Raw genomic sequence first — 23910 nt, 5'->3', positions numbered from 1 at the left:
AAGCCTATTTCACCACCTCGGAAGGTGAGCCCAGGCTGATATTAATTAACCGTGAGTTGATTCACAGGCATCTTCCAGTCATTAAAGCAAACATTTGGCTTAAAATAGCCCTCTTCCCACTCTGACTGCCACCCTTTGCTTCTTTCTTTACACCACAGTGGTGGAGTCACTGACACTTGCATGGTATCTGTGTCCCAAGAACAGAGTTTTTCCTGAAAGGAAAGCAGGGTAAACCGTGTTAACTGCTGTGCAGTGGAGACAGCTAGCAGCAGGCCAGCCCCTGAGATGACTACATTGTTTTTCTGTCCATGGTGGTGCTGACTCAGCATCGGTTAATAAACCCTCTGCAGGAGGCTGGATTTCTTTTGTTTAATTATCACTTGGACCTTTCTGAAAACTCTTAAGAATTGTTCATTCAGGTTTTTTTTTTTTTTTTTTTTTTTGGTTTTTCGAGACAGTGTTTCTCTGTATACCCCTGGCACAAGAGCAAGCTAACAGCCTGTTTCCTCTTGGTGCTAGCGCCCCCTCTGGCAGAAAATGAAATAACAGGTGGACCTACAGCCCCCCCCCCCGGAGTGTATTCTACTCTTGTCCCCGGTATAAATTTGATTGTTCCGAACTACATAAACTGTAGAAGGGTTTTTAGAAGCACATATCATTTTCTGTGATACCTTCCACACACCCCTCCCCCGCCACACACAAAAAATTTCTGGGAAAGTTTCTTGAAAGGAAAACAGAAGAACAAGCCTGTCCTTATGATTGAGTTGGACTTTTGTTTTGCTGTGTTTCATTTCTTCCTGTAAACAAATACTCAAATGTCCACTTCATTGTATGACTAAGTTGGTATCATTAGGTTGGGTCTGGGTGTGTGAATGTGGGTGTGGATCTGGATGTGGGTGGGTGTGTATGCCCCGTGTGTTTAGAATACTAGAAAAGATACCACAACGTAAACTTTTGGGAGAGATGATTTTTAAAAATGGGGTGGGGGTGAGGGTGAGGGGAAGCTGCGATGAGGCAAGCAGGATAAGGGGAAGACTTGAGTTTCTGTGATCTAAAAAGTCGCCGTGATGGGATGCTGGCTATAAATGGGCCCTTGGCAGCATTGTTTCTGTGAATTGGAGGATCCCTGCTGAAGGCAAAAGACCATTGAAGGAAGTACCGCATCTGGTTTGTTTTGTAATGAGAAGCAGGAATGCAAGGTCCACGCTCTTAATAATAAACAAACAGGACATTGTATGCCATCATCACAGGATGTCCTTCCTTCTCCAGAAGACAGACTGGGGCTGAAGGAAAAGCCGGCCAGTCTCAGAACGAGCCCCACTAATTACTGCCTCCAACAGCTTTCCACTCACTGCCCCCCAGCCCAACATCCCCCTTTTAAATGGGAAGCATTCCTACTCTCCATTGTACGCACACGCTCAGAAGCCTGGCTGTGGGTTTGGAGATGAGAGGCAGGGACAACAAAACCAGTATATATGATAATAACTTTTTCCTGTTTCCCTATTTCCAAATGGTCGAAAGGAGGAAGTTAGGTCTACCCAAGCTGAATGTATTCAGTTAGCAGGAGAAATGAAATCCTATACGTTTAATACTAGAGGAGAACCGCCTTAGAATATTTATTTCATTGGCAATGACTCCAGGACTACACAGCGACTTTGTATTGCATGTGCTGCCAAAATACTTTAGCTCTTTCCTTCGAAGTACGTCGGATCCTGTAATTGAGACACCGAGTTTAGGTGACTAGGGTTTTCTTTTGAGGAGGAGTCCCCCACCCCGCCCCGCTCTGCCGCGACAGGAAGCTAGCGATCCGGAGGACTTAGAATACAATCGTAGTGTGGGTAAACATGGAGGGCAAGCGCCTGCAAAGGGAAGTAAGAAGATTCCCAGTCCTTGTTGAAATCCATTTGCAAACAGAGGAAGCTGCCGCGGGTCGCAGTCGGTGGGGGGAAGCCCTGAACCCCACGCTGCACGGCTGGGCTGGCCAGGTGCGGCCACGCCCCCATCGCGGCGGCGGGTAGGAGTGAATCAGACCGTCAGTATTGGTAAAGAAGTCTGCGGCAGGGCAGGGAGGGGGAAGAGTAGTCAGTCGCTCGCTCACTCGCTCACTCGCACAGACACTGCTGCCGTGACACTCGGCCCTCCAGTGTCGCGGAGACGCAAGAGCAGCGCGCAGCACCTGTCCGCCCGGAGCGAGCCCGGCCCGCGGCCGTAGAAAAGGAGGGACCGCCGAGGTGCGCGTCAGTACTGCTCAGCCCGGCAGGGACGCGGGAGGATGTGGACTGGGTGGACATGAGAGAGGCTTATCTCAGATGTTGGATCTTCTCTTCGAAAAACGTGTGGGTACGACCTTGGTAAGGAACCAGATTCTGTCTTTAATACGATTTAAAACTTTTTATCCCTTTTTCTTTCTTTCCTTTTTTTTTTTAACTTTTCTCCCCCCCCCACCCCTTTAAAAAAAAAAAAAAAAAAAAAGAATGAAGCCTCAGTAGATACCAGCGCTCTGTTTTAGTATGCGGAGCACTGTCAAACATTTAGAAGACTTCTTTTCCTCCGTATGAATCATTAACCCTTTCAGTTCTAGACATAATTGTCAACTCACTGAAATTTCAGTAGTGGTTCCTGTCCGCTTCGCCACTCGCTGCCTTTACATTACTGTAACTATCCCGGGTTGACTTAGGTTTTCATTTGTATTTAACATCGTTTGTCCAACATGACCTTACGTGTTGGAACTAAATAAGAATAAGATAGTTTAAGTTGTACCCGGGACAAGGACATCTTTCCCCTTCTCGGAGCGTCGTATCTAGGGACGAATTGTAAAGACCAGCTCCGGGGAGGGACTCCCGCTGTACTGTGTTTACATTTTCACAAGCGCGCGTTCTTACATGGATATCCTTATTCCTAATTTTTATCTGCGGCGTCTACGTTGCAGAGGCTGTTTTATCTTTCTTGCTTTTCCTCTTTGGAAAGGACTTTTTCCGAGGGCAGATAAGAGGAGGATCCCCAAGTCTTCTGTATAACTTTAGTTACAGTAAACTGTGCCACTTCAGTGACTTCTGGGAATTCATGCACTTTCACATTTAAATAGAAAGTGCTATTTGTGGCTGAGGGCTCCTAAAGGAATTCTCTTCAGGGAATTCTATTGACTTTTTTTTTTATGTTTTTAATTTTCCTATCTGGCTCGAGATGCCCACAGATTAAAAAAAAAAAACTGCTGGGTGTTTCCCTCTTCTCCAATTTTTCTTTTCCTGTGGTCCATGGGAGCTCGGGAAAGCTGGTACTTAAGGATGCTGGCAGGATGCAACCCCTCTCAGGCTTGCCTGCTGGAGGATGAAAGAGACTGAACGCGCGCGCGCGCGCGCGCGCGCGGCAGAGGGAGGGGACCCAGTTGTTTTGAAAGTTGCTTCGCTAGGGAGCTGGTGGGAAAGTTCAGTTTTCCCCATTTGGAAAAGGCAGACTGGGTTCCGCTCCTGCACCACACGAGTTTTCCATTTTTAGCTTCATTCAGACGCAGGCAGCGCCCCTGCCTCTTCCTCCCCTTGTTTGTGACACTTCTCTGAGACAGCTTTTCCACAGCTCTGAGGGTCTGGCGGCCATGACCCCGGGCGTCCCGGGACACAGGACGCAGCAGCGCCCACAACACATTTCTGCCTTGAGTGATAAAGCCAAGGATTGTTCAAAGGTAGCTGTTCTTTCTCTCCCGATGAGGTTACCATATACATGTACTTTTTTTTTTTTTCAGCCAAAGGCTGCATTTTAAAACCGTGCTTCTTCAAGGCAGTCTACTTTACACGGCTTTGGACTCTTACTCAACTGTACAAGTACTCCAAGCTTTTAAAGTCTTCAGAGCACCGTGTTAGTCATAGCCTCTAAGAGGGAGGCACAGGAGCGCCGGACAATGGGGATTAAAAGCCTTTCCCTTCTCTTCCAGGCTGCCCCCAAGTCTAGCTCCGGCTCCGTGAAGTTTCAAGGACTGGCAGAGACTGGGATCATGAAAATGGACATGGAGGACGCTGATATGACTTTGTGGACAGAGGCCGAGTTTGAGGAGAAGTGTACATACATAGTGAACGACCACCCCTGGGATTCCGGCGCCGACGGGGGTACTTCTGTTCAAGCCGAGGCATCCTTACCAAGGAACCTGCTTTTCAAGTACGCTGCCAACAACAGCAAAGAGGTAAGCCGGCTGCCTTCTTGAAGTCTGACTGGTAATTGGGCCAGCTCTCCTACTACTATCTCTGAGAACCATGAGAATTTATATGCATTGGCAAATAATTGATCGCTCCAGTGGCTGTTTTCCTTGCTTTCTCTTCAAACCAATTCCTATTCATTTTTCCCTCCTTTCAGCTGTTCTATACTAATTAGTAAACAGTTAAATCTTTTGGCAAGTTGACATGTCTTGGGAAAGCTAACTGGCAGCACTGGTGGGCAGCATCGTAAAGGGCTCAGTGCTTCACCCGCTGGCCCTCTTGGATGACAGCTTTAAAGGAAAGAAACTTCCTTAGAAAAAGTTTTTCCTCTGCTCATGAGATGGCTTTATTCTTTTAACGAGCCGGCTTTATTAGCTGGGTTTCTAAAATTATTCTCAAAACCTTGACGTGTTTATGAACTGAAGTGATGGCATTAACCAGGAAGAGGGTCACGTAAAAGTGTCCTCTGTCAGGATGACTTCACTAACCACCCTTAACCTGTGGCAGCTCCCTGGCCTGGGCCAGGCCGGCAGGTCCATGTTTTATGGCTTCTGAAGTGGGTACACTCTTTGTATCAAAGACACAGAGCACCTGAGGAGCACCTGATTTGTGTTTATATAACAATTAGAGTCGGCTGTGAAGTGATTTGCAAAATAACTTCTTGCTCTGAGAATCTGGCTGCTGCAGTTGCTCTCCTGATGGCTAAGTTGCTGAGGCTAGCCCTCAGGAGACTTCCCACCATCACCACTGCCCACAGTGCTGTGGTTTCTGATCCTTGCTGTCTTTGGGGAGCAGTGAAAGGAGGGATTCTGTGTTGTAAGGATTCCAGATTTGCTCCTAGGTCTATGCGTTATGAAAGTGCCAGGTCACTTTCCGCCTTCCCTAAGCGACAACATGGGAAAGAAACTCCAGAGGTGGGGAAACACTGTCTCTTTCCTGTTTGTGTGTCTCAGTTCAGTGTTTGGGGGGAAGGAGGGAGGTGGCAAAGACAGAGAGCTAAACTTAAAGAGAGGAATTCTACCTTGTGTTTCACTAAAGTTCCACTCTTTGTTCTATTTCTGATGGGAAACTAGTGTTGTGTTTTATGAAAAGCAAATTTTAAATTGTAGTTTGTGTATAAATACCACCAAAAAAAAAAATGTAACCCCAGAGGTCACCCTTAATTATACCTCTTTCTGAAAACAATGTTCTTCTCAACAGAAAGCCTCTGAGTATGTAACCCATGGAGTCAATGTGGCGTTTGTTTGGGTATTTGAGGTCTGGCTGTGGCTTTAAAAGGTGTAGTGTGTTCTTCCCCCATCAGATTTGCCTAAATACTGGTCCCTTCAAAAGGGGCCATTCATGTCCTGTTGTCTCTGTAGCCTATTGGGATAGAAATAGAGAGTCCTGGTTTTTGGTCATCGGCCCTGTTCTCCTACAGAGTCCTTCTCAGCTCAGCCCTATAAAGTTTTTCAATTTTTGTTGTTCTACTGAAAACCATGGCTGAACGGAGTTATGCTATTAGATCATTTAGTTCAAGGTTCAGCTAGTCAGCTTCCCCGAAGGCTAGAGTTACAGCCAGGCACAGACTGGGAGCAAAGTTCTCTGATTGCTCCAGGTATTTCTAGCTCATGCTACTCTGGTCCCTCTTGGTGTCACTGTGGCTTTATTTATCTTAGCATCGTTCAGGCACAGCTTTTCACTAAGCCTGTTTGATTCTTTTTCTTTTCTGCTGAATTCCTTCCCATCTCTGTATGTTAAGCAACCAGAAAGAGGCAGTACTTGTGTTTCTGACAGGGTGTCCTTCACAACACATAGAAAGTCAGGATTCTTTGAGCCTGCTCTAGGTTTTACCAAAAGAAAAGTCAAATCGTTGTGGTAGCACCTCTTTGGTCCTCAATCATGAAAGCCGCCAGGAAACAAAATTTAAGCATCATCCTATCCTAAGCATACACCCAAATGTGGGCCTGTTTTTCCCTTCTCTCCGGCTCCTTCTGTTGTGAACTTTGGGACAGGTCCCTTGGGGTGGTGAAAGAGGACAGAATTGAGCCATTGAGGGTGTGATAGCTGCAAACCAGTTCCAGGCCAGAAGCATCTAGGATGGAGGAAGTGTTTACATTACCATTGTTCAGTTAGTTCTGTGAGTTCCATGAGCTGTGGAAACAGGGAAAGGCCTTTCGACGTGTAGCTTTTATCTGACTGACCTGGCTTGCCCATCTTTAAATGTTTTCATTAAGATAGCAAAAGCTGTTACTTTATGTACTGTGTGCTGACATCCTGGGGATTTTTTAAAAAAAAAAAAACAAGATCATTTTTCATTATGAATCTGTGCTATGTGTCAGCACCTTCCCACCCCCACCCCCACCCCCCTTGATTTAAAAACAAAACATGCAAACTGTATTTCTGATCTTAACATCAATTTTTAGCTCTGGCTCAGAATCATTCTGTTCTTTTATTGGGGCCGTTTGATCATTCTTACTTCCTATTTCCAGATCTAAAACCAAGTACAAGCACACTCTTCAAAACTTTTAGAACGTTTAACCCGGTGGGTTCTTCTTCCGTGGGATTTCCCCCTCGTCCTCCTGAAATAATCTTTGAATATTTGACTGCATAAGAAAAAAAAATCAGTTTTGACATTGGGAGAGCAGTATCCAGGACAACTTTCTGCTGTCAGCTTAGGTGGTTTGTCCTCAGGCACTGTGTGGCTCCTCTGACTCTGGTCTGAAGTTGAGTGGTGACAAACATCAGGCAGATCTAGGGACATGGTGTCCATCCTGATTGAAGTCCATTATTAAATTGAGCCATCTGTATGGAATCTCAGCACAACATGCAATTCCACCTCCAGACTTTTTTATTTGGTAGTATGTGCCAGAGTGCCACCACATCTCCCTTCATATAAAGATAACATGAAGCAGGAGACCTTTCAAAAACACCTGCTAATTCCTTTGAAAACTGGACTGAAGTATAGACTTGATATCTCGGTCTATACCTTTATAGTAAAAATACAGGAAAGGAAATCTAATTGTTGGGCGAGATTTGGGGAGGGGAAAAACAGCAAGTAATTAAAGTAACCTTAATTTGAAGTGAGGAAATTCAGGCCACATTTGGAACTGAATAGTGTCTCCTTTCAAATCCCCCTGCTTTCTACTGGGCTCCTGTATGAACACTCTCTAAATGGCTGTTTGTTTTGAAAGCAAACAAACAGACCTATGTTGTCCTTATCATCCGACTTTCATTCTGTACTCCCACTCCCACTCACTCCGTCCTGCACTGTAGGAATCTTTCTTTTGTAAAGTTAAAAAGAAGCTCTGCTTTTTGTCTCTGAGCTCCAGTTTGTGTCCTATAGCCAACGCCACTGACAGAGACAGATGTGCCCAGGTGGCAAAGGGGTCGGCTCCGCACATAAAGCAAGCCATGAAGAGCTTCCGTGGGGCCGAAGCATGGGCAGCCTCAGGAGGCCTCTTTCTCTTCCTGATGGGTGTAGGGAAGGCACACAGCAGCCAGTCCCCAGGAGTAATTCTTTAGGACCCTGGTCAGTTCCAGTGAAGTTTCTTTCCTCAGTTAGGTGAGGCACACTCTTAGTCTTTTTAGCAGTGCTCAACTCAAAAGCACAGGTCAAGTTTCTCTGTGCCCTCTGCTTGTTCCTAGGGGAGGACACTGTAAACAATGGGTTAGGAAGATGGGTTGGGCTAAGATACTCATCTGGATCTGTTTCCTACTTTCCATTAAGAACAACCCTGGCTCTTATCCCCATCCTAAGACACCCCACAATCACCAGAACCTAAGCTGCAGTTTCTATGTCTTCTTTGATTAAGGAATCAGACATGGATTAGACGTGAAGGGGTTTATTGTGTGTTGTTAGCATGCTGAACTTGGGGTGGCTATAGGTGGTTTATTTGATGTTCTTTTCTGAGATAGAATCTTGAGATGTCTGTAGTCGGCACGCAGGCCACAAGTTGCTGATCTACCTGCATGCTATGATTAGAGGCATGCACCACACCACACCTAGTGAGACAGGTGATTTCGAAGCTACAGGGTTCCTCTAACCTCAGAATGCTGAATTGTGTGTCTCTGTTTACCTATCAGTGTGAATTTCCTCATGTTCTTCAGCTCTGTGTATAGTAGGAATTTTAAATATTAAGGTCCTATTGTACTCATAAAAATAATCTAATATTGCATTTTGGTCTGGTTATATTTCCCAGACTGACCTTGGACTCACTAATTTCTTGCCTCTGCCTCCAGAGTGGCAGGGACTTGAAGCCACCCCAGAATTGCTGGTGACTCCTTTTTCTCTCATTCACATGACTTGTCTGTTGAGTTGCATTTTTAAGGTTAAAGATGGCAGGCGCTCCAAACACTGACTTAAACAGTTACGGTGCCAACTCCGTAGTTGTGCCTAAAAGGTACTAGATAGCTTGTGCCTTCTTTCTTTTTCTTTTTTTTTTCCCCCAAGATTCTAAATAACTTCCTTTTGGCCACAGGACAATGTGTTTTGTTAGCGTTAAAATCGGTAGGTGAAAACCAAGTGTCTCTTCTGTAGAGAGAATGGCAATCTGGAAGGGAAGCTGTGACCTCATTGTACTGCTCCATGTTGGTAATCAAGCTCTGGCTCCCAAGAAACTGTGCGCAGGAGGCTATAATTTAAAACAAAGTTGATGAACCAGTCGAGTGCCTTTCTTAAAATTACTGCTTTAAAGTGGATATGTTGAAATTATCAGCTGCTAATTATTGGCTCCCTGACAAATGGCATTATTTGTTTTTCCTGCTTGGCATTTTAATATTATGGAATAAGCATTCAAATGTAAATGTCTAATAATTTGTGTATTATAGAAGACAATTCCATGGATTTTACAGAGTGGGTTCAATAATTCACCCAAACAAGCCTGGGACCAGGGAAGCGTAGTCAAGCTTTCTGTGTAAATTTTTATCTCCAGAGTCTCTGCTCTGAGATGCTCTTGTTCCCCCAAAGTTAGGCTACTAGCAGACACCACCAATGATGAGGTGTCTTGGAAGCCTAGACAGATGTGACGAGGGCAGAGGAGGAGACGAACATCTGCTTTCTTCAGACCTTTGCCACAAATTCAAACAGGACCAAAAATAACACCTTTAACTCAACGAATCTGTTTCGAATTGTGCTGGATATAGAGAATTTCTCCTCTCCCCTTTCCTGTCTTAAGAATGCCCTGTTAACATGTATTGAATATTAAATTATTTAACAAAATGGCATCGGATGATAAAAGGACACCTGTCATGAGAGTGGCCTGTCCCCACTCTTCACGTGTGTTTATTCCACACTAGACCCGAGTTTTAACTATGGATGAGGCTGGATACCAGTGTGTATCGCAGCCCAAATCTTGGATTTCTACTCAAACTACCTGAAGAGACATTGATTTGCTTCTCTGCACCTACCATTCAGGAATATAATCATAGGAGAGCCACCAACAAAAAAGCCAAGTAAAGATAAATGCTGTGCATTACCTTGCCCTGGCTCACCTGGCACTGTGAAAGGGGTACAGAGTCACTCTGGGCTCATTTGAATTACTTCCTGGTTTGTGTCTGAGTTGTATTGTTATTTTTTTTTTTTGATACAGTAAAAAAAAAGTTATGCTCAAGGAAGAGTCGCCATAGTTAACGTGTTTCTTCAGCAAACCCCACAGAGTCAAGAGTGTGTGAGGCCTTCAGTTTGAAAAGGTCATTTCCTCAGATCTTAGAAGCCACATCTTTTAGAACCCACAGTCTCATTACATATTCCATTTCAAAGAGGGACTTCTGACCACCATTGAGTAGATGTTAGAGAAGAACAAAGTTACTTGAAAGATCTTTCTTCTAGTAAAGAAGCCGTACGAGCTAAAAGCAAAAAGGGAGAGAGATGTCATCTGGAATTTAAAAACAAACAAAAAAAAAAACAAAAACAAAAACAAAAAAAACCTTAATGTGTTTGGTTTCTGGTTCCCTCGGCCTCTGTGGAACAGCTAAAGAGCATTATTTTGGTTTCTGAGGTTAAAACTCTTGCATTTCCCTCAAGCACGGTGTTTATGGTTTGAGGGAGAAGGAGGGAACTAGGAAACTGAAGGCAGTAATCTTGACATCTCTCTCGGGCCGTTTGATTCTCTTAGAATGCTCATCTTCTGATCTTCCACCATGAGAGGCCATAGAGCCGAGTCAGTCACTAGAAAGCAGTCCCCTGGACTATTTCAGTTTCAGCACTTGGATGACTTTAAACGATGACTCTCATGAAGCTTACTGCTAACTGTGGAGGCATTGATGGTGCCGTGCTGGGTTATCAATTCACTCAGCGAGCTAGCTTGCCATCTCAGAGTCTGAGTAATGGCCTCATATTTTTTTCCCTTTAGGTTATTGGCGTGGTTAGTAAGGAGTACATACCGAAGGGAACGCGCTTTGGACCCCTCATCGGTGAAGTCTACACCAATGACACAGTTCCCAAGAATGCCAACAGGAAGTATTTTTGGCGGGTAAGTAAGAAAACATTTTTTTTTAAGACTTTTCACTATAGGGGGTAAATGGAGCTTAAAGAACAGGCTCACTTCCTTTTCAACACAGCAGGGCTCACCCAGGGAAACACTGGAATTCTGAGCAAGTTCAGTAGAACTGGTTAAACGCTCTGCCTAGAATATTAGCTGGATGGAGGTGGTTAGATGTGGACTACCTGTGAATCTCAATTTTTGCAACTCATTACATACAGGTCTGTGAGGAAAGGAAACAGTTTGCTGCTTGCTTCAAGGGCAGGCTCATTTGCATTTCTCTTCGAGGAAGTAGTAATGAGTCACTGGAGGCTTAGATTTCACCCTTTCTTGATTTCTTGCTGAGTTAACTTCATTTGAATGGAAGAGTTATCCTAAGTGAACTTGATCTCGAAGACAAATGTCACTAAGAGAGGTAGATGGTAGGTTAGTGGAACTGGGAAGGATCATGGAGCTAGTTTTATTTAAATCCATCTGCACCATTAACCGGTTACATTTGACAGTATCATAGTTGTTAAGCATGAGGAAAATCCTCGTGTGTCTGAGATTGTAGACTCAGGTGGAATAACTATTCTAAAGGTCTGGCCTATGCTATCTCCTTTGGAATGTCAGGGTTAGCGAGGATTCTGAGGTGACCTGGGAGATGGGATTCATGGGTAAAAATTGTTCTCTGAGATGTCTCTAGCATGTTCAGTTTTCCTCAGTGTAGAAATGAAGAGCTATTTATACAAATTCAGTGAGCTGTTTTCCTCACACAGACATGAAATATACACCACCCAGAGAAATGGTAATATCCAAAACTGGATTACATGAGAAAAAGACTTTGGTTAAAAAATTACTTATTCCTGAGAGAGTCTGTCTTCAGCTAGGAAGGCTTTGTTTCCAGAAACGTACTACTTCTACAGCTGCAGCTGTAGTCTTGTTAAGTATTTGTTCTCAATTTTTATTTATTTAATACTTGGTTGGTGTTAAAATATATTGCTCCAAGATTCGAAGTCTGAGATTATGAGCGGTTTTGCCTTTACTGCTGTTCTCAGATGAGAGCCACCAGTGGTAGATTAATCTTGGCCTCAGCTGGTATGAATGAAGACAATCTGACACTGTCGTTCTGAAAACGGTCAAGAAGCACCAAAGGCTCTCCCATTACTGTCCCCGCTGTCCCATTTAAAGATTTACAAAAAGAATTAGACTAAATAACTAGAAGGCTTCCCTTGGGAGGAATTATTTAAGTCGGCTGTCCACATGCAAGGAAGACAGGAATGAATCTATTCACAGGTTGGAAGATCCTGATTTGTCAAGCAGGAATAGGAACATCTCTCTGTTGTGAGGAATGAAAGGGTGTCATGCAAATTACACAGTCAGAGATGCTCAGGTTGAGAAAGCAGTGACATTTCTTGTAACTGTAGTATGAATCAGCTTGTGTTTAGTCTTCTTGATACTGGATGGAAAGGCTGGTATCACTGTGCCTTTTACAAAAGCATGATGCTATTTTCTTGGGGTGCGTGTGACTTTCACGACATCCAAGGTCCTTTTTTTTTTTTTAAACAAGGATACAGTAAACCGTAGCCATGGAAAGCCTACTGGGATCAGCACACCTTCTGCTAGCTGTTTCCGCCCTGGTGTAAGGGCGATGGAACCCCTTGTTCCTGGAAGTTTGCGCGTCAGAGTAAACAAACTTGAAAACCCCTCTTGATAGCAGAATCCAGTCGGTCTTGTTACATTTTCTCTTAACAAGACACACCGCGGAAGCTCTCGCAGGCTGCTTTGATGAAGCCACACGCACCACCACCCCCCCTCACAATTCACAGGAAGTCACTCTTAAAAGAGACTGATTCTGCTGTTTACTGCCTGCGTTAAAGGGACAGAGTTCCTTTTTTATTTCTGATAACGTTAGAGGGAAATACAGAAACGGTCACACAGCCCGTGTGTGACTAAGAATACAGCAAATAGCCCTGTAGAGCAAACTCCCTGAGGTGAGCATGGAAGCGCCGTTCTTCTTGGAGACTGTCTTGTGTGTAAAGAGAGCTCTCTGCTCTGAAGGAAGGCGGTGGTTCTTCAAGGAGAGGAGCTTTTCTGGAGAGGATAAGGAGTGAGTCTTTGACCCCTTGGTTTCAGTAGGGGAGTGTATTTCTCCCCTGATCTTAACTATGCCTTTAACCAAGCACTGTGAGTACAGCTGTGAGTCAGAGGTAGCATTGCTGAAGGACAGACTCTGAGTTCTTCTCCACAAGAACCATATATTTTCTTTCTCTTCTTTTTCCAAAAGCCCAAACTCGTGGCTCTTGTGTGTGCAGACCGTGTATGCTACCCTCCTCACAGATATGGGCAAATCTCTCTACCCCTTTGTCAGGAAAGAGGCACAGGGTGGCCGCCTGTGTTTACCAAGAGGAAAAGTTACTTCGCGATAGGCTGTCAAACTTTGGCCTCCGTGCCAGTGCCTCACTTTGTTATGGCAGGTGAAGTTCACCTTTGCCCCACCCAGTGTTTCCACAAAAAGGCAGGGTTCCAAGTATTCATCTGAACAAGTGTTACTGTGGGACTCAGGGTTGGGGGTGGAGGATGTTTGCAGAGTCTAAGCCCCGGGCGGGCGGAGGTGTAGGAAACACAAGTACAGAGGCCATAGAAAAAAGGTGAGACTCAGTTTGACGCAGTCCTCTCGGCTGCTGTGCCCAGTGACTCAAAGCACTAGAAGTCAGCAGAGTTGGAACTCTGGGCTGAGCAGAGTCGCCTGATCGATATTCGCTACTGTAGCAAGAGTACCTCTTTATGGTAGTTTCACCCACTCTCGGCTGTTGTTAATTGGGATATTATTATTATTATTATTATTATTATTATTATTTTGCTATCCACTGCCCTCCCCAACATGAGAAGACCATGAAATTGAAATGGAAAGGTAACTAGCACAACGTGCCTTGTTTCCTCCCCCATTTCTGCTGATTCAGCGTGAGTCCCACCAGATCAGCAATGAGGCCTGGAGTGTCATGGGTACAGCGTTGGTTGCTCGCCTGTGTTCGTTCTGAGCCATTCAGGGAAGCTTCCCGGTCGCTTTGGGCCAGCCGGCTGGCTGTCTTTCACACTGCATCTATCCTCTCCTTTGAACAGATCTATTCCAGAGAGGAGTTCCACCACTTTATTGATGGCTTTAATGAGGAGAAAAGCAACTGGATGCGCTACGTGAATCCAGCTCACTCTGCCCGGGAGCAAAACCTGGCTGCCTGTCAGAACGGGATGAACATCTACTTCTACACTATTAAGCCTATCCCTGCCAACCAGGAACTTCTTGTGTGGTATTGTCGGGACTTTGCGGAGAGGCTCCACTATCCTTATCCTGGAGAGCTCACAGTGATAAATCTCAGTAAGTGGATTACAGAACAAAAAAAATTAAAAATGCCAGTAATGTCAGTTCTGCCCCTGTGAGCTAATAACATGTTGTCTAATTATATGGCTTCGTCTTGTGTTGGACTAAGTAGGTGGCTTTAGCTAAGACGAGGAAGAGGAAAAACATTCTTTAATGTCCCTACTCCTTATTATAAGACGTAATCATCAAATGTATACATATTACATATATTGTATAAAATAACCAATACAGAATGTTGTTTTCAGAAAGTTACAGGAAGAAGTATATTTCCGATTCTAATTTATGCAAGCGGCTGTAGGCACAGTCCCAATGCGTATGGACATGTGGAACACGCCAGCTGCAGTCCCTTCCTGCTGTGCTGTGTCAGAGCTTTGAGTTTTCACTGAAATCTTGTGAAGATACGTGTGCCTGTAAAGCCATGATCTAATGTGGAAAGCTGTTTTCTAGAAAAAAAAAACTGTCATAATTGTTCAAGTAGTCTAAGTGAATAACCCTAAGAGATGTCATATCTGAGCTTCCTTCCTTATGGTAAAGGGGACTGATCTCATCTTTCAATCAGGCTTACGGTAACCGCCTATCTCTTTATCTTGACAAATTCTTGCTTCCTTAGGTTTATAAGCTTTTACTTTTTCTTTTCTTTCTTTCTTTTTTTTTTTTTTTTTAATTTTGGCTAAAGTTACTGTCATGCCCTCTAGCAAGCTTTCCCTCTTCAGTCAGTCTCAGGTAGCTTTAGGAACAATTTAAGAATTAAGAATAAAAAATTCTAACTTCTATTTTAACTCGGGGTGTGTGTTCTGGGTTATACTGCTGAATCTTACAGCATTTTTCAATTGACCATCTTCCCATGAAAGCTAGATGTTGAAGGTTTAAAAGTTTTCATTTTGATAGTCTCTGAAATTTGAGTAAACATGTCCAGAAATCTATAGAGACTTCCAAGCTAGACTTTACCCAGTTTCTACTATTCAGTCTCATTTGCTTTCCCTGGAGACTAAATGTAGTTCATATTTTACCACTGAAGCACTAGAAATATTAATTTTAGTATTTTAACTTTTAAGACCAAGGACAGTGTCTCGCTAGCCATGTTCATTCTACAATGCTTGTGCTCTCAGGAATTTTCAGTTTTCTGAAAATCTTAGCTTCAGTACCTTTCTGGTAGGCTCACAATATAGTGTTTCTGCCCCGGGCCCTCAGCTCAGCAACGTACACCCTTGCGCTAAGCATGGTGGGTAGGTACCTGCCCGATAGCAGCAAGCCCTCTCCTCGTGTGTTTGGGTTTGCTTTGGGTGTTTGTTTGTTTGTTTGTTTATGGACAAGGCCTTCATGCTGCTTAGGTTCAGTTCAAACTTGATAGGTAGTCAGGGAAAGCCTTGAGCCTTTGATACCACTGTCACCTCCAAAATGCTAGGATCACAGGCCTGTGCCCTCCCCCCGCCACCTCCCCCCATCCCCCCAATGCCTGTGTTTACTCTTTGTGTCCAGAAGTAAGTTTCATCACGCTATGAAATGACAGCTTTGCTCTTCAGAGACCCCCCCCCCCTTTGACTGATGCAGGAGTCTTCTGAGGGTCACAGGAGCACCTCCTTTGTCTGACATTCCTAGGACAGAAAGAGAGTTAACCATTCAGTTGCCCTGCAAGGCTCTTGCTCCTGATTGTGAAACCTGTTGGCCCAGGTGTGGCCACTGATGACTGGCACTCTGATCAGGAAAATTTCCAGCATTTCATCAGGCCTAATAGGCAGATCGAGTGTCCAAGATGGGCTGTGCTAGATTTCCAGGCTTAAAGCACAATAGAGGTCTGTCCAGAATCTCCGTAAGGACTTCCACCATGGGGTGCAGGGGATGGAAACCTAATGAAAGAATGTAAGTCCCCAGAAATCACAAACTGACAGGAAAGAGAAGGGAGAGAGGAATGTGGAAAGGAACTATTAAATTTAGCTCCTGGCCCTCCCAACCTTTTTGGTAATTTTTTTTTTCTATCTATCTAACTAACCCATCTAGAAATCAGTTGACCAAATTATAGACTTCTGAATGTTAATCTGCTTTCTCGGTTTCAGTTGAAAACAGACTTTGTTTTGCCTACTGCAGAACTTCTAGGTTCTTTCTTGTAGTCTTGGGGGTGCTTATTATAGATCGAAAATGTGAGTCGGCATAATTAAGCCATTCAGAACCTTCCAAAGCAGCTCACTCTTGAAATGACTCTGTCCGCCTACAGCCACTTAAGATTTAAGAACAAAAACAGATCTTGATTTTCTTTTTCATGTTAACTCAAGCTGCTAAGTGGGAGAGTTAGAAATGATATCAGCTCCTGTGATTAGTCAGCTGCTGCAGGATGAGCTTTCAAAATGTACCTTCATATACAGTCTATAATTTCCAGCTGTAAAGTATTTTAGAGACTGACATTTTGCTGCCGGCATTCCTTCAGGATAAGTTCTCAGCCTGTTTTTTGTTTGTTTGTTGGTTGGTTTGTTTTCTAAAGACAGAGCCACCAAACACTAAATTATGCGTGTCACGGAGAACATGAAAAGTTCTGACTTCTTTGTTTCTTGGTTCAGTCGTTAGCTTCACAGCAGTTCAGTAACTAAAGTGCTTAGCAAGAAGAGAGACCTGTGGCCTGCACTGGAAGAAAGCCCAATTCTTTATACTTAACAGCTTTCATTTGTTAAGTTTCCACTGTGGGACTACTACAAAAACATTATGAGTCTTTGATGTGATTTGCCACATAAAAAAATGGCACAGACAGGGGTGTGGTGGCACACACCCTCAATCCCAGTGATTGAGAGGCAGACGCTGGTGGATCTCTGAATTCTTGGCCAGTCCGATCTATATAACAAGTTCCAGACCAACTGAGACTGCACAATAAGTCTTCCCCCAGACCCCCAGCAAAAAAGGAGCAGAGTTAGGAAGGCTGTACACAAGCAGGCTTGCACACTCTCTCACACGCTCATGCACGCGCACACACACACACACATGCACACGCACATGGGCGCACAACTTCTTTTCTCTTAACCTGAGGGTGCTTCTAAAATCATTATCTTTTTGTCTTACCTCCAGTAAATCCCTTCCTGTGACTGTGGGATGCCTCGCCTGTCAGTCTTCCAGCTTAACCTGTCTCTCTCTTCCTTTACCATTTTAGCTTTAAAAAACAAAAGTGACAATTTGAACTTCCTGCCTGCTGGGCCTCACCCGAAGGACTGATATTGGGCTGATAAGGGGATATTTATTTTGGTTGAGAGGCTTGAGAAATTGCTCTCCCTCAGAAAGCTTTCTGTCACTGACCCCATCAACATCTCCCCTGATAGTGTTGTCCACGGTGTTTATTCTGGGGCTCTGGCTTACCCAGGAGTAACTGATAACAGCCAGCAGGAGATAACGTCCTGTAAAGCGCTTTCCGACTGGCATCAAATCCCTCCAGCTTGTCAGCCTGGAGAATGGATCTGAAAGCTTTACTTCTGGCTTCCACAGAGTTCATCTTCAGACCTATCAGGTAGCAAGCTTGGAGTTCCTTCTCAGTTAAGCCCCAAAGGGCTGTTTTATAAGAGCACAAAGGATACTTCTTTACATTGTCTTAAGTGTCATTCCAAACCAGATCTTCAACTGTGGAGGTCAAGAATCTTGTTTCTACTCCGAGCATGTGCACCCCCCAACTAATGATGCTCTCTCTCAGCATCCTGGGGAGAAGTGCCTGTTTGAATGAGCATCCCAGAAACACAACTCAGCCTGTGCATCATATGTGTTTTATCTTTGGCCCAGGAAGGCTGAGCTGAGTGAGGCTTTTCCTGCGAATTAGGCCTACATAACTATGGATAGTTTAGGACAGTATTCTCCTTGTCTGAGCTTGACCAGGGCATATATGCTGTCTCTAGGAGTAAATGTTTGCCTCTTAGCTGTCTCTGTTTTCTTTGGTGCTATAAGTAATTGAACTGGCTTGGGAAGTACCTGTCGTGGTTTGGCAGAGGTGACTGTCACACCTCATGATACCAGGAGACAGCCCAGATGGTAGTCTGGTTAGACCAGAACCTTGGTGAAATGCTCGCACTGCCGAGCAATGGCTAGAAGGGGCAGCCGCCATGCCCTTCTAGTTGGTACAGGCAATTCGAACAGGGCTTATGGAGTTCCTATGTAAAGAGAATCGAGTTGGAAATTGATGACAGTTCATTACTTAAAACTAGTTGTAATCTTTCATCTAAGTTTGCACAGCATGCTGATTTCCTTTAGGTAAACTGCGAATGACTTATTAACCTGTGACAACCCCCCACCCCTGTATTTTTTCCACCCTATCTTAGTGAACACTCTGCCCATTCCAGTTTGAACAGCACTTTTCTATCCTAGTTCTCACTACAGGGAAGGAGATCATCCAAGGGGCACTGGGCTCTGTGGAGGCTGCCATTGTCCAGGGTTTGATGTTGTTCCCGATTCCTCCCCCCCACCCCCTTGGAGGAAGTGGAGCAGTGCTTCTGAGTGGGTGGCCCAGAGCCCTCCCTCCGGAGTGAGAGGCGTTAGGGGCCAGGTGTCTAGCCTTTGTATTTGCTGCTGCTCAGGGTTTCTCAAGAAGAGAGAATGGCTTTCTGATTTCACTTCAGTTCTCTACAGCCCTGTGAGTAACCGCCCTTTTTTCTTCATTTTAGCACAAACGGAAAGCAACCCAAAGCAATACAGTAGTGAGAAAAATGAACTCTACCCAAAGAGTGTCCCCAAGAGAGAGTACAGCGTGAAAGAAATCCTAAAACTGGACTCCAATCCCTCCAAAAGGAAGGACATCTACCGTTCCAACATTTCACCCTTCACTTCAGAAAAGGACATGGATGGCTTTCGGAAAAATGGGAGCCCCGACATGCCCTTCTACCCTCGCGTGGTTTATCCTATCCGGGCACCTCTTCCAGAAGACTTTTTGAAAGCGTCCCTGGCCTATGGGATGGAGAGACCCACCTACATAACTCACAGTCCCCTTCCGTCTTCCACAACTCCAAGTCCCCCTGCGAGCAGCAGCCCGGAGCAGAGCCTTAAGAGCTCCAGCCCCCACAGCAGCCCGGGGAACACAGTGTCGCCCCTGGCGCCAGGCCTCCCAGAACACCGGGACTCCTACTCCTACTTGAATGTTTCCTATGGTTCCGAGGGTCTGGGCTCCTACCCTGGCTATGCACCTGCCCCCCACCTCCCACCAGCTTTTATTCCTTCTTATAATGCTCACTACCCCAAGTTCCTGTTGCCACCGTACGGCATTAGTTCCAATGGCTTGAGCACCATGAACAACATCAATGGTATCAACAACTTCAGCCTCTTCCCTAGGTTGTATCCCGTCTACAGTAACCTCCTTAGTGGTGGCAACCTGCCTCATCCCATGCTCAATCCAGCTTCCCTACCGAGTTCCCTGCCTACTGATGGAGCCCGGAGGCTGCTTCCACCGGAGCACCCCAGAGAGGTGCTTGTCCCAGCACCCCACAGTGCCTTCTCCCTTACCGGGGCTGCAGCCAGCATGAAGGACGAGAGTAGTCCCCCCAGCGGATCTCCAACGGCGGGAACTGCGGCCACGTCAGAACACGTGGTACAACCCAAAGCTACCTCATCAGTGATGGCGGCCCCCAGCACTGACGGAGCCATGAATCTCATTAAAAACAAACGAAACATGACTGGTTACAAGACCCTTCCCTACCCTCTGAAGAAACAGAACGGCAAGATCAAGTATGAGTGCAATGTCTGTGCCAAGACCTTCGGTCAGCTCTCCAACCTGAAGGTAGGTCTCCAGACCCCCGCGGGTTTCTGCCCACAGACCCGTGCTGGTTTGCCCTTGGCTGCCAGGCCGTGCATTGTTGAGTGCACTTGAGCCATAGGAGACCCAGCTTGAGCCTGAACTGGGGTCTGCTGAATACTGAAAATACAGGGTTTATCTCAGTGTCTTTCCTAAGATGCTTGCATCTGCATTATACACACCTGGCTCTGGGAAACTTAGCAGGCAGGCCTCATTGCAACCCCAGAGTTCACCCCTGTGGTTTCTCCCCAGGTCCACCTGAGAGTGCACAGTGGAGAACGGCCTTTCAAGTGCCAGACCTGCAACAAGGGTTTTACTCAGCTCGCCCACCTGCAGAAACACTACCTGGTACACACAGGAGAGAAGCCACATGAGTGCCAGGTGGGCAGTATTCTCTGGGTAGAACTCTTGACCTCTGTGGAAAAAATCGCTGTAGAATTGTCTTCCTGTGTTGTTTCAACAACACAAAAAATATCGCCTTGCACTAGGCTGCTGGCCCTGCACAGCTCCTGGGACCTCTGTGACTACTCACAGGCTATACTGAGGATGGCTGGGTGGATGTCAGTCAAGTTTCAGTGGGTGGGGATATGTCCTCAGATAAACAGTACCTCAGAGTACTGTGTGCCCAGCTCCCCCCCCCCCAAGACCCCTTACCGCAGCATGAGCATTGTAAAGAGGCTTCTGGTCTGCAGAGGTTGCTGGCTATTGGCCTGCCTTGCCCCTCCCGCTGCAAACAATTAATCTGGTCTTCCCTGTGCCCTTTCTCTGCCTTCCCTTGCCCTCACACTTTAGGTCTGCCACAAGAGATTTAGCAGCACAAGCAATCTCAAGACCCACCTTCGATTGCATTCTGGAGAAAAACCTTACCAATGTAAGGTGTGCCCTGCCAAGTTTACGCAATTTGTGCACCTGAAGCTGCATAAGCGACTGCATACCCGGGAGCGGCCTCACAAGTGCACCCAGTGCCACAAGAGCTACATCCATCTCTGCAGCCTCAAGGTCCACCTGAAGGGCAACTGCCCCGCGGGCCCAGCTGCTGGGCTGCCTTTGGAGGATCTGACCCGAATCAATGAAGAAATCGAGAGGTTCGACATCAGCGACAATGCAGACCGTCTTGAGGACATGGAGGACAGTGTCGACGTGACCTCCATGGTGGAGAAGGAGATTCTAGCTGTGGTCAGAAAAGAGAAAGAAGAAACCAGTCTGAAAGTGTCTTTGCAAAGAAACATGGGGAACGGCCTCCTCTCCTCAGGGTGCAGCCTCTATGAGTCATCGGACCTGTCCCTCATGAAGTTGCCTCACAGCAACCCACTACCTCTGGTGCCTGTAAAGGTCAAACAAGAAACAGTTGAACCGATGGATCCTTAAGATTTTCAGAAAATAAGTGTTTCGTGTTGCTTCTTAGGGTATGGCTTGGTGAATCAGGGTGCCTTTAGCAAATTGCTTGTACATGACTCCAGATCTGCAAAGCTCCGCTGGCACCGGGTGCTTCCCTGCACCTCTCTGGAATTAAAGAAGGACTCCAATGTTACCAAAATCTCAGGGCATAAATGAGGCAAAGACTCACTATATATACATATATACATATTATAAATATATATATACTTATTTACAGCCATGTCTATATATTTGAACCTGTGTATTTTGAATATTTGTGTGGATATGTTTGCATAGCGCCTTCCTATTACTAAAACTATTGCCTAGTCATAATTATTTTTTCAATGATAATTCTTCATAATTTATTATACAGTTTATCTTTCAAAAAGCAATAATTAAAGAAGTTTACAATGACTGGAAAGATTCCTTGTAATTTGAGTATAAATGTTGTATCTTTGTCCTGTGGCCATTCTTTGTAGATAATTTCTACACATCTGTTTAAATGCCTGAGACTTAGAAGATAGCTCTGTGATTTCAGGCAACCTATCTCTATGATAATGCTTTAAAATGAGGTTTTGATATTGCCAAAGTCATGTGGTTGGTGTGTTAACTCAGAAGATCACACAATCTGAGTGACATTCTATAAGTTGGGGATACGTGTGCAGAATTGCTGAGCAATAATTTGAGGGGAAGGAAGAAGAAAAATATTTTATGTATCAGAATGATGGTTTGGTTTTCCTCCTCCTAGTCACAATTTTACCAAACAGTGACAGGAAGGCTTTGCCAACCTGTCTCCCAATGTCACATGACCATTCTGAGTGGCCATATGACTTTGGCATCCCTGGGTGTTATCTGAAAATGTGAAGAAGATAAAAAAAAGCCGTGTTCAGAAGATCTGTCTTAAAGCACAGATATTGTGTGTGTGTGTGAGGGTTGGGGGCTTTGAGTCTGGCTGTCATTTTGCTGTTGGCTTGTTTTTGTTTTTGTTTTTGTTTTTAATATCAAAATTGCACAAAGCTGGTGCCCTACCAAGAAGGATTTGATGTAGAAAGGCTCAGGCCACACTTAAAATACAAGCAAGCAAAGAGAACAGAAAAAATAAAAGTAAAAACGGGTATTCTTATCATCTTAGGTTAAGCGGGTAATGAACATTCCTGCCCCCAACGCATCAACTGTATTGTATCTGTAAAACTCAGCTTTTCTCAGTATTTGTGTTTTTGCATTGTATAATTAACTTAATTAAAGATGAAAGGGCATTGCAAAAGTGTTCAACAATTACCTCATTGAGTGTATCCAGTAGGAGTGCAGGAATTAATGTCGTATCTCATGAGTTGCTACCCAGCTGAGCGTGTGTGCTCCCAAATGGTAGGCTGGGTGGTTCGGTCCTGTGTTCTCCTAAGCCCAAAGGTTACCTGTTGGTGTTCAAGGTGTAATAAAGAATGCTGTATATTTATGAACCTATTTATACCACTATACCATGTGTATATATGATATATTTATAACCACTTAAATTGTGAGCCAAGCCATGTAAAAGAACCTATTTTTTCCTAAGAGCAAAAAGAATCTCTCTGAAGTTTTGCTTAAAACTCCATGACCTCGCTATGACTTTGGTGCTTGGGCGCCACCCTGCCTACTACCAGAGAGCAGAGCACCTCAGTGCAGAGGTGAGGGCATGTAGCATCTCGGGAGGGATAGAAACATCATACCATCCAGTCGCATTTGATTGCCTTGCTACATGTGTGTCAGTTGGGTCACAGAATAAAAATCATTTTTCTATTTCTGCTCTCCTCTTCCTCTTCCTCTCCCTCCTCTGGAACCCTGACTCATGCTCACTGCCCAGTCTGATGCTTACCTTAGAGTTTTGTATATATAGATCAACTTACAAAGAGGGAAAACTTCAGATCCTCTGGGGGGAAACCCAAGAGCCTTACTGACCTGTTGCTGTGACTAGCTAGATGGGTTTTCTCTTTACCTTCCAAGGATCAAAACCAGAGATTCCCCACATGCTAGCAAGCAAGCTGTCACTGGGCTGCAGCCCCAACAAGACTGACATTTCTGGATGCATCTGTATTTGAGAAAAATACTCACTTAATTGTAGGTTAACCAAAGCATGACCTGACACTGACACCAAATACAAATACGATCTCTTTGCAGTGAACTTGGGTTGTTTTCCTCCTGTGCTTTTCTTGTGTTGGGAGGATTTTTACAAGGACAATTGCTTTTCTTGCCATCTGTCTTCCTCTTAGGCCTCTTACATGAGAGTGTTGAGCCCACAATGAACAGTGGTTGGTTGGTTGGTTGGTTTGTTTGTTTTTTCCTCAGAGTTAAAACTGACCAAAGTTATTGGCTTTTTACTTTGCTAGAACAACAAACTATCTTATGTTTACGTACTGGTTTACATTGTTATTTATGTGCAAATTGTCAAAATGTAAATTAAAATATAAATGTTCATGCTTTACCAATGCTTGTCTAGTGTCTTGAAAGATGTTCCTGTGTTATTGACTACCACAGGGTCACTGAGCCACGTCGCCAAGAATTTTCAGTTTGTCTCTCTCTCTGTCCCGCCCCCTTTTTCCAGCAATATGACGTGATGCCCAGTATCTCCCCTTTCTGTGGGCTGTCCTAGTAAGCAAGTGAACATCACTGACCTGAACTATCTCATGCTCCCATTTCAACTACTAACCAGGCCAGACGCTGCTTAGTTCCTGAGACCAAGTGTGTTCAGGGTGCTGTGCCATCACTCTCAGTCTTGTGCAGTTTTCCCCTCCTTATGAGTTATGG

At 44.9% G+C, this 23910-nt stretch overlaps 1 protein-coding gene across 2 annotated transcripts; it reads left to right on the top strand.

The window, feature by feature from the left end:
• The first annotated feature begins 2138 nt into the window (after positions 1-2138).
• Positions 2139-23561, top strand: Prdm1 (PR/SET domain 1). Of its 2 annotated transcripts, XM_021174900.3 has the most exons (8): positions 2201-2351; positions 3740-3818; positions 3929-4174; positions 10520-10639; positions 13751-14003; positions 18632-19737; positions 20005-20133; positions 20545-23561. In XM_021174900.3, the coding sequence occupies exons 1-8, from the start codon at positions 2290-2292 to the stop codon at positions 21118-21120; spliced, it is 2571 nt and encodes an 856-aa protein (XP_021030559.1). In that variant the 5' UTR covers positions 2201-2289; the 3' UTR covers positions 21121-23561. The 2 variants fall into 2 exon arrangements, with proteins under 2 accessions (XP_021030560.1, XP_021030559.1); XM_021174901.2 differs by lacking the exon at positions 3740-3818 and having other exon boundaries at positions 2139-2351.
• Positions 23562-23910: the final 349 nt, after the last annotated feature.

The sequence above is a fragment of the Mus caroli genome, unplaced genomic scaffold (assembly GCF_978045245.1).
Source record: "Mus caroli unplaced genomic scaffold, Mus_caroli_1 scaffold_9, whole genome shotgun sequence".
NCBI lineage: Eukaryota > Metazoa > Chordata > Mammalia > Rodentia > Muridae > Mus > Mus caroli.
The sequence above is the reverse complement of the archived record's forward strand: the minus strand, read 5'-3'. Positions and strand labels throughout refer to the sequence as shown.

Excerpts from the sequence above, each read along its gene's own strand:
- Prdm1 (XM_021174900.3), top strand. The coding sequence starts at position 2,290 with ATGAGAGAGGCTTATCTCAGATGTTGGATCTTCTCTTCGAAAAACGTG. Across the intron at positions 3,819-3,928 it reads ACTCTTACTCAACTGTACAA|GCTGCCCCCAAGTCTAGCTC; the intron begins GTACTCCAAGCT and ends CTTCTCTTCCAG. Across the intron at positions 4,175-10,519 it reads CTGCCAACAACAGCAAAGAG|GTTATTGGCGTGGTTAGTAA; the intron begins GTAAGCCGGCTG and ends TTTTCCCTTTAG.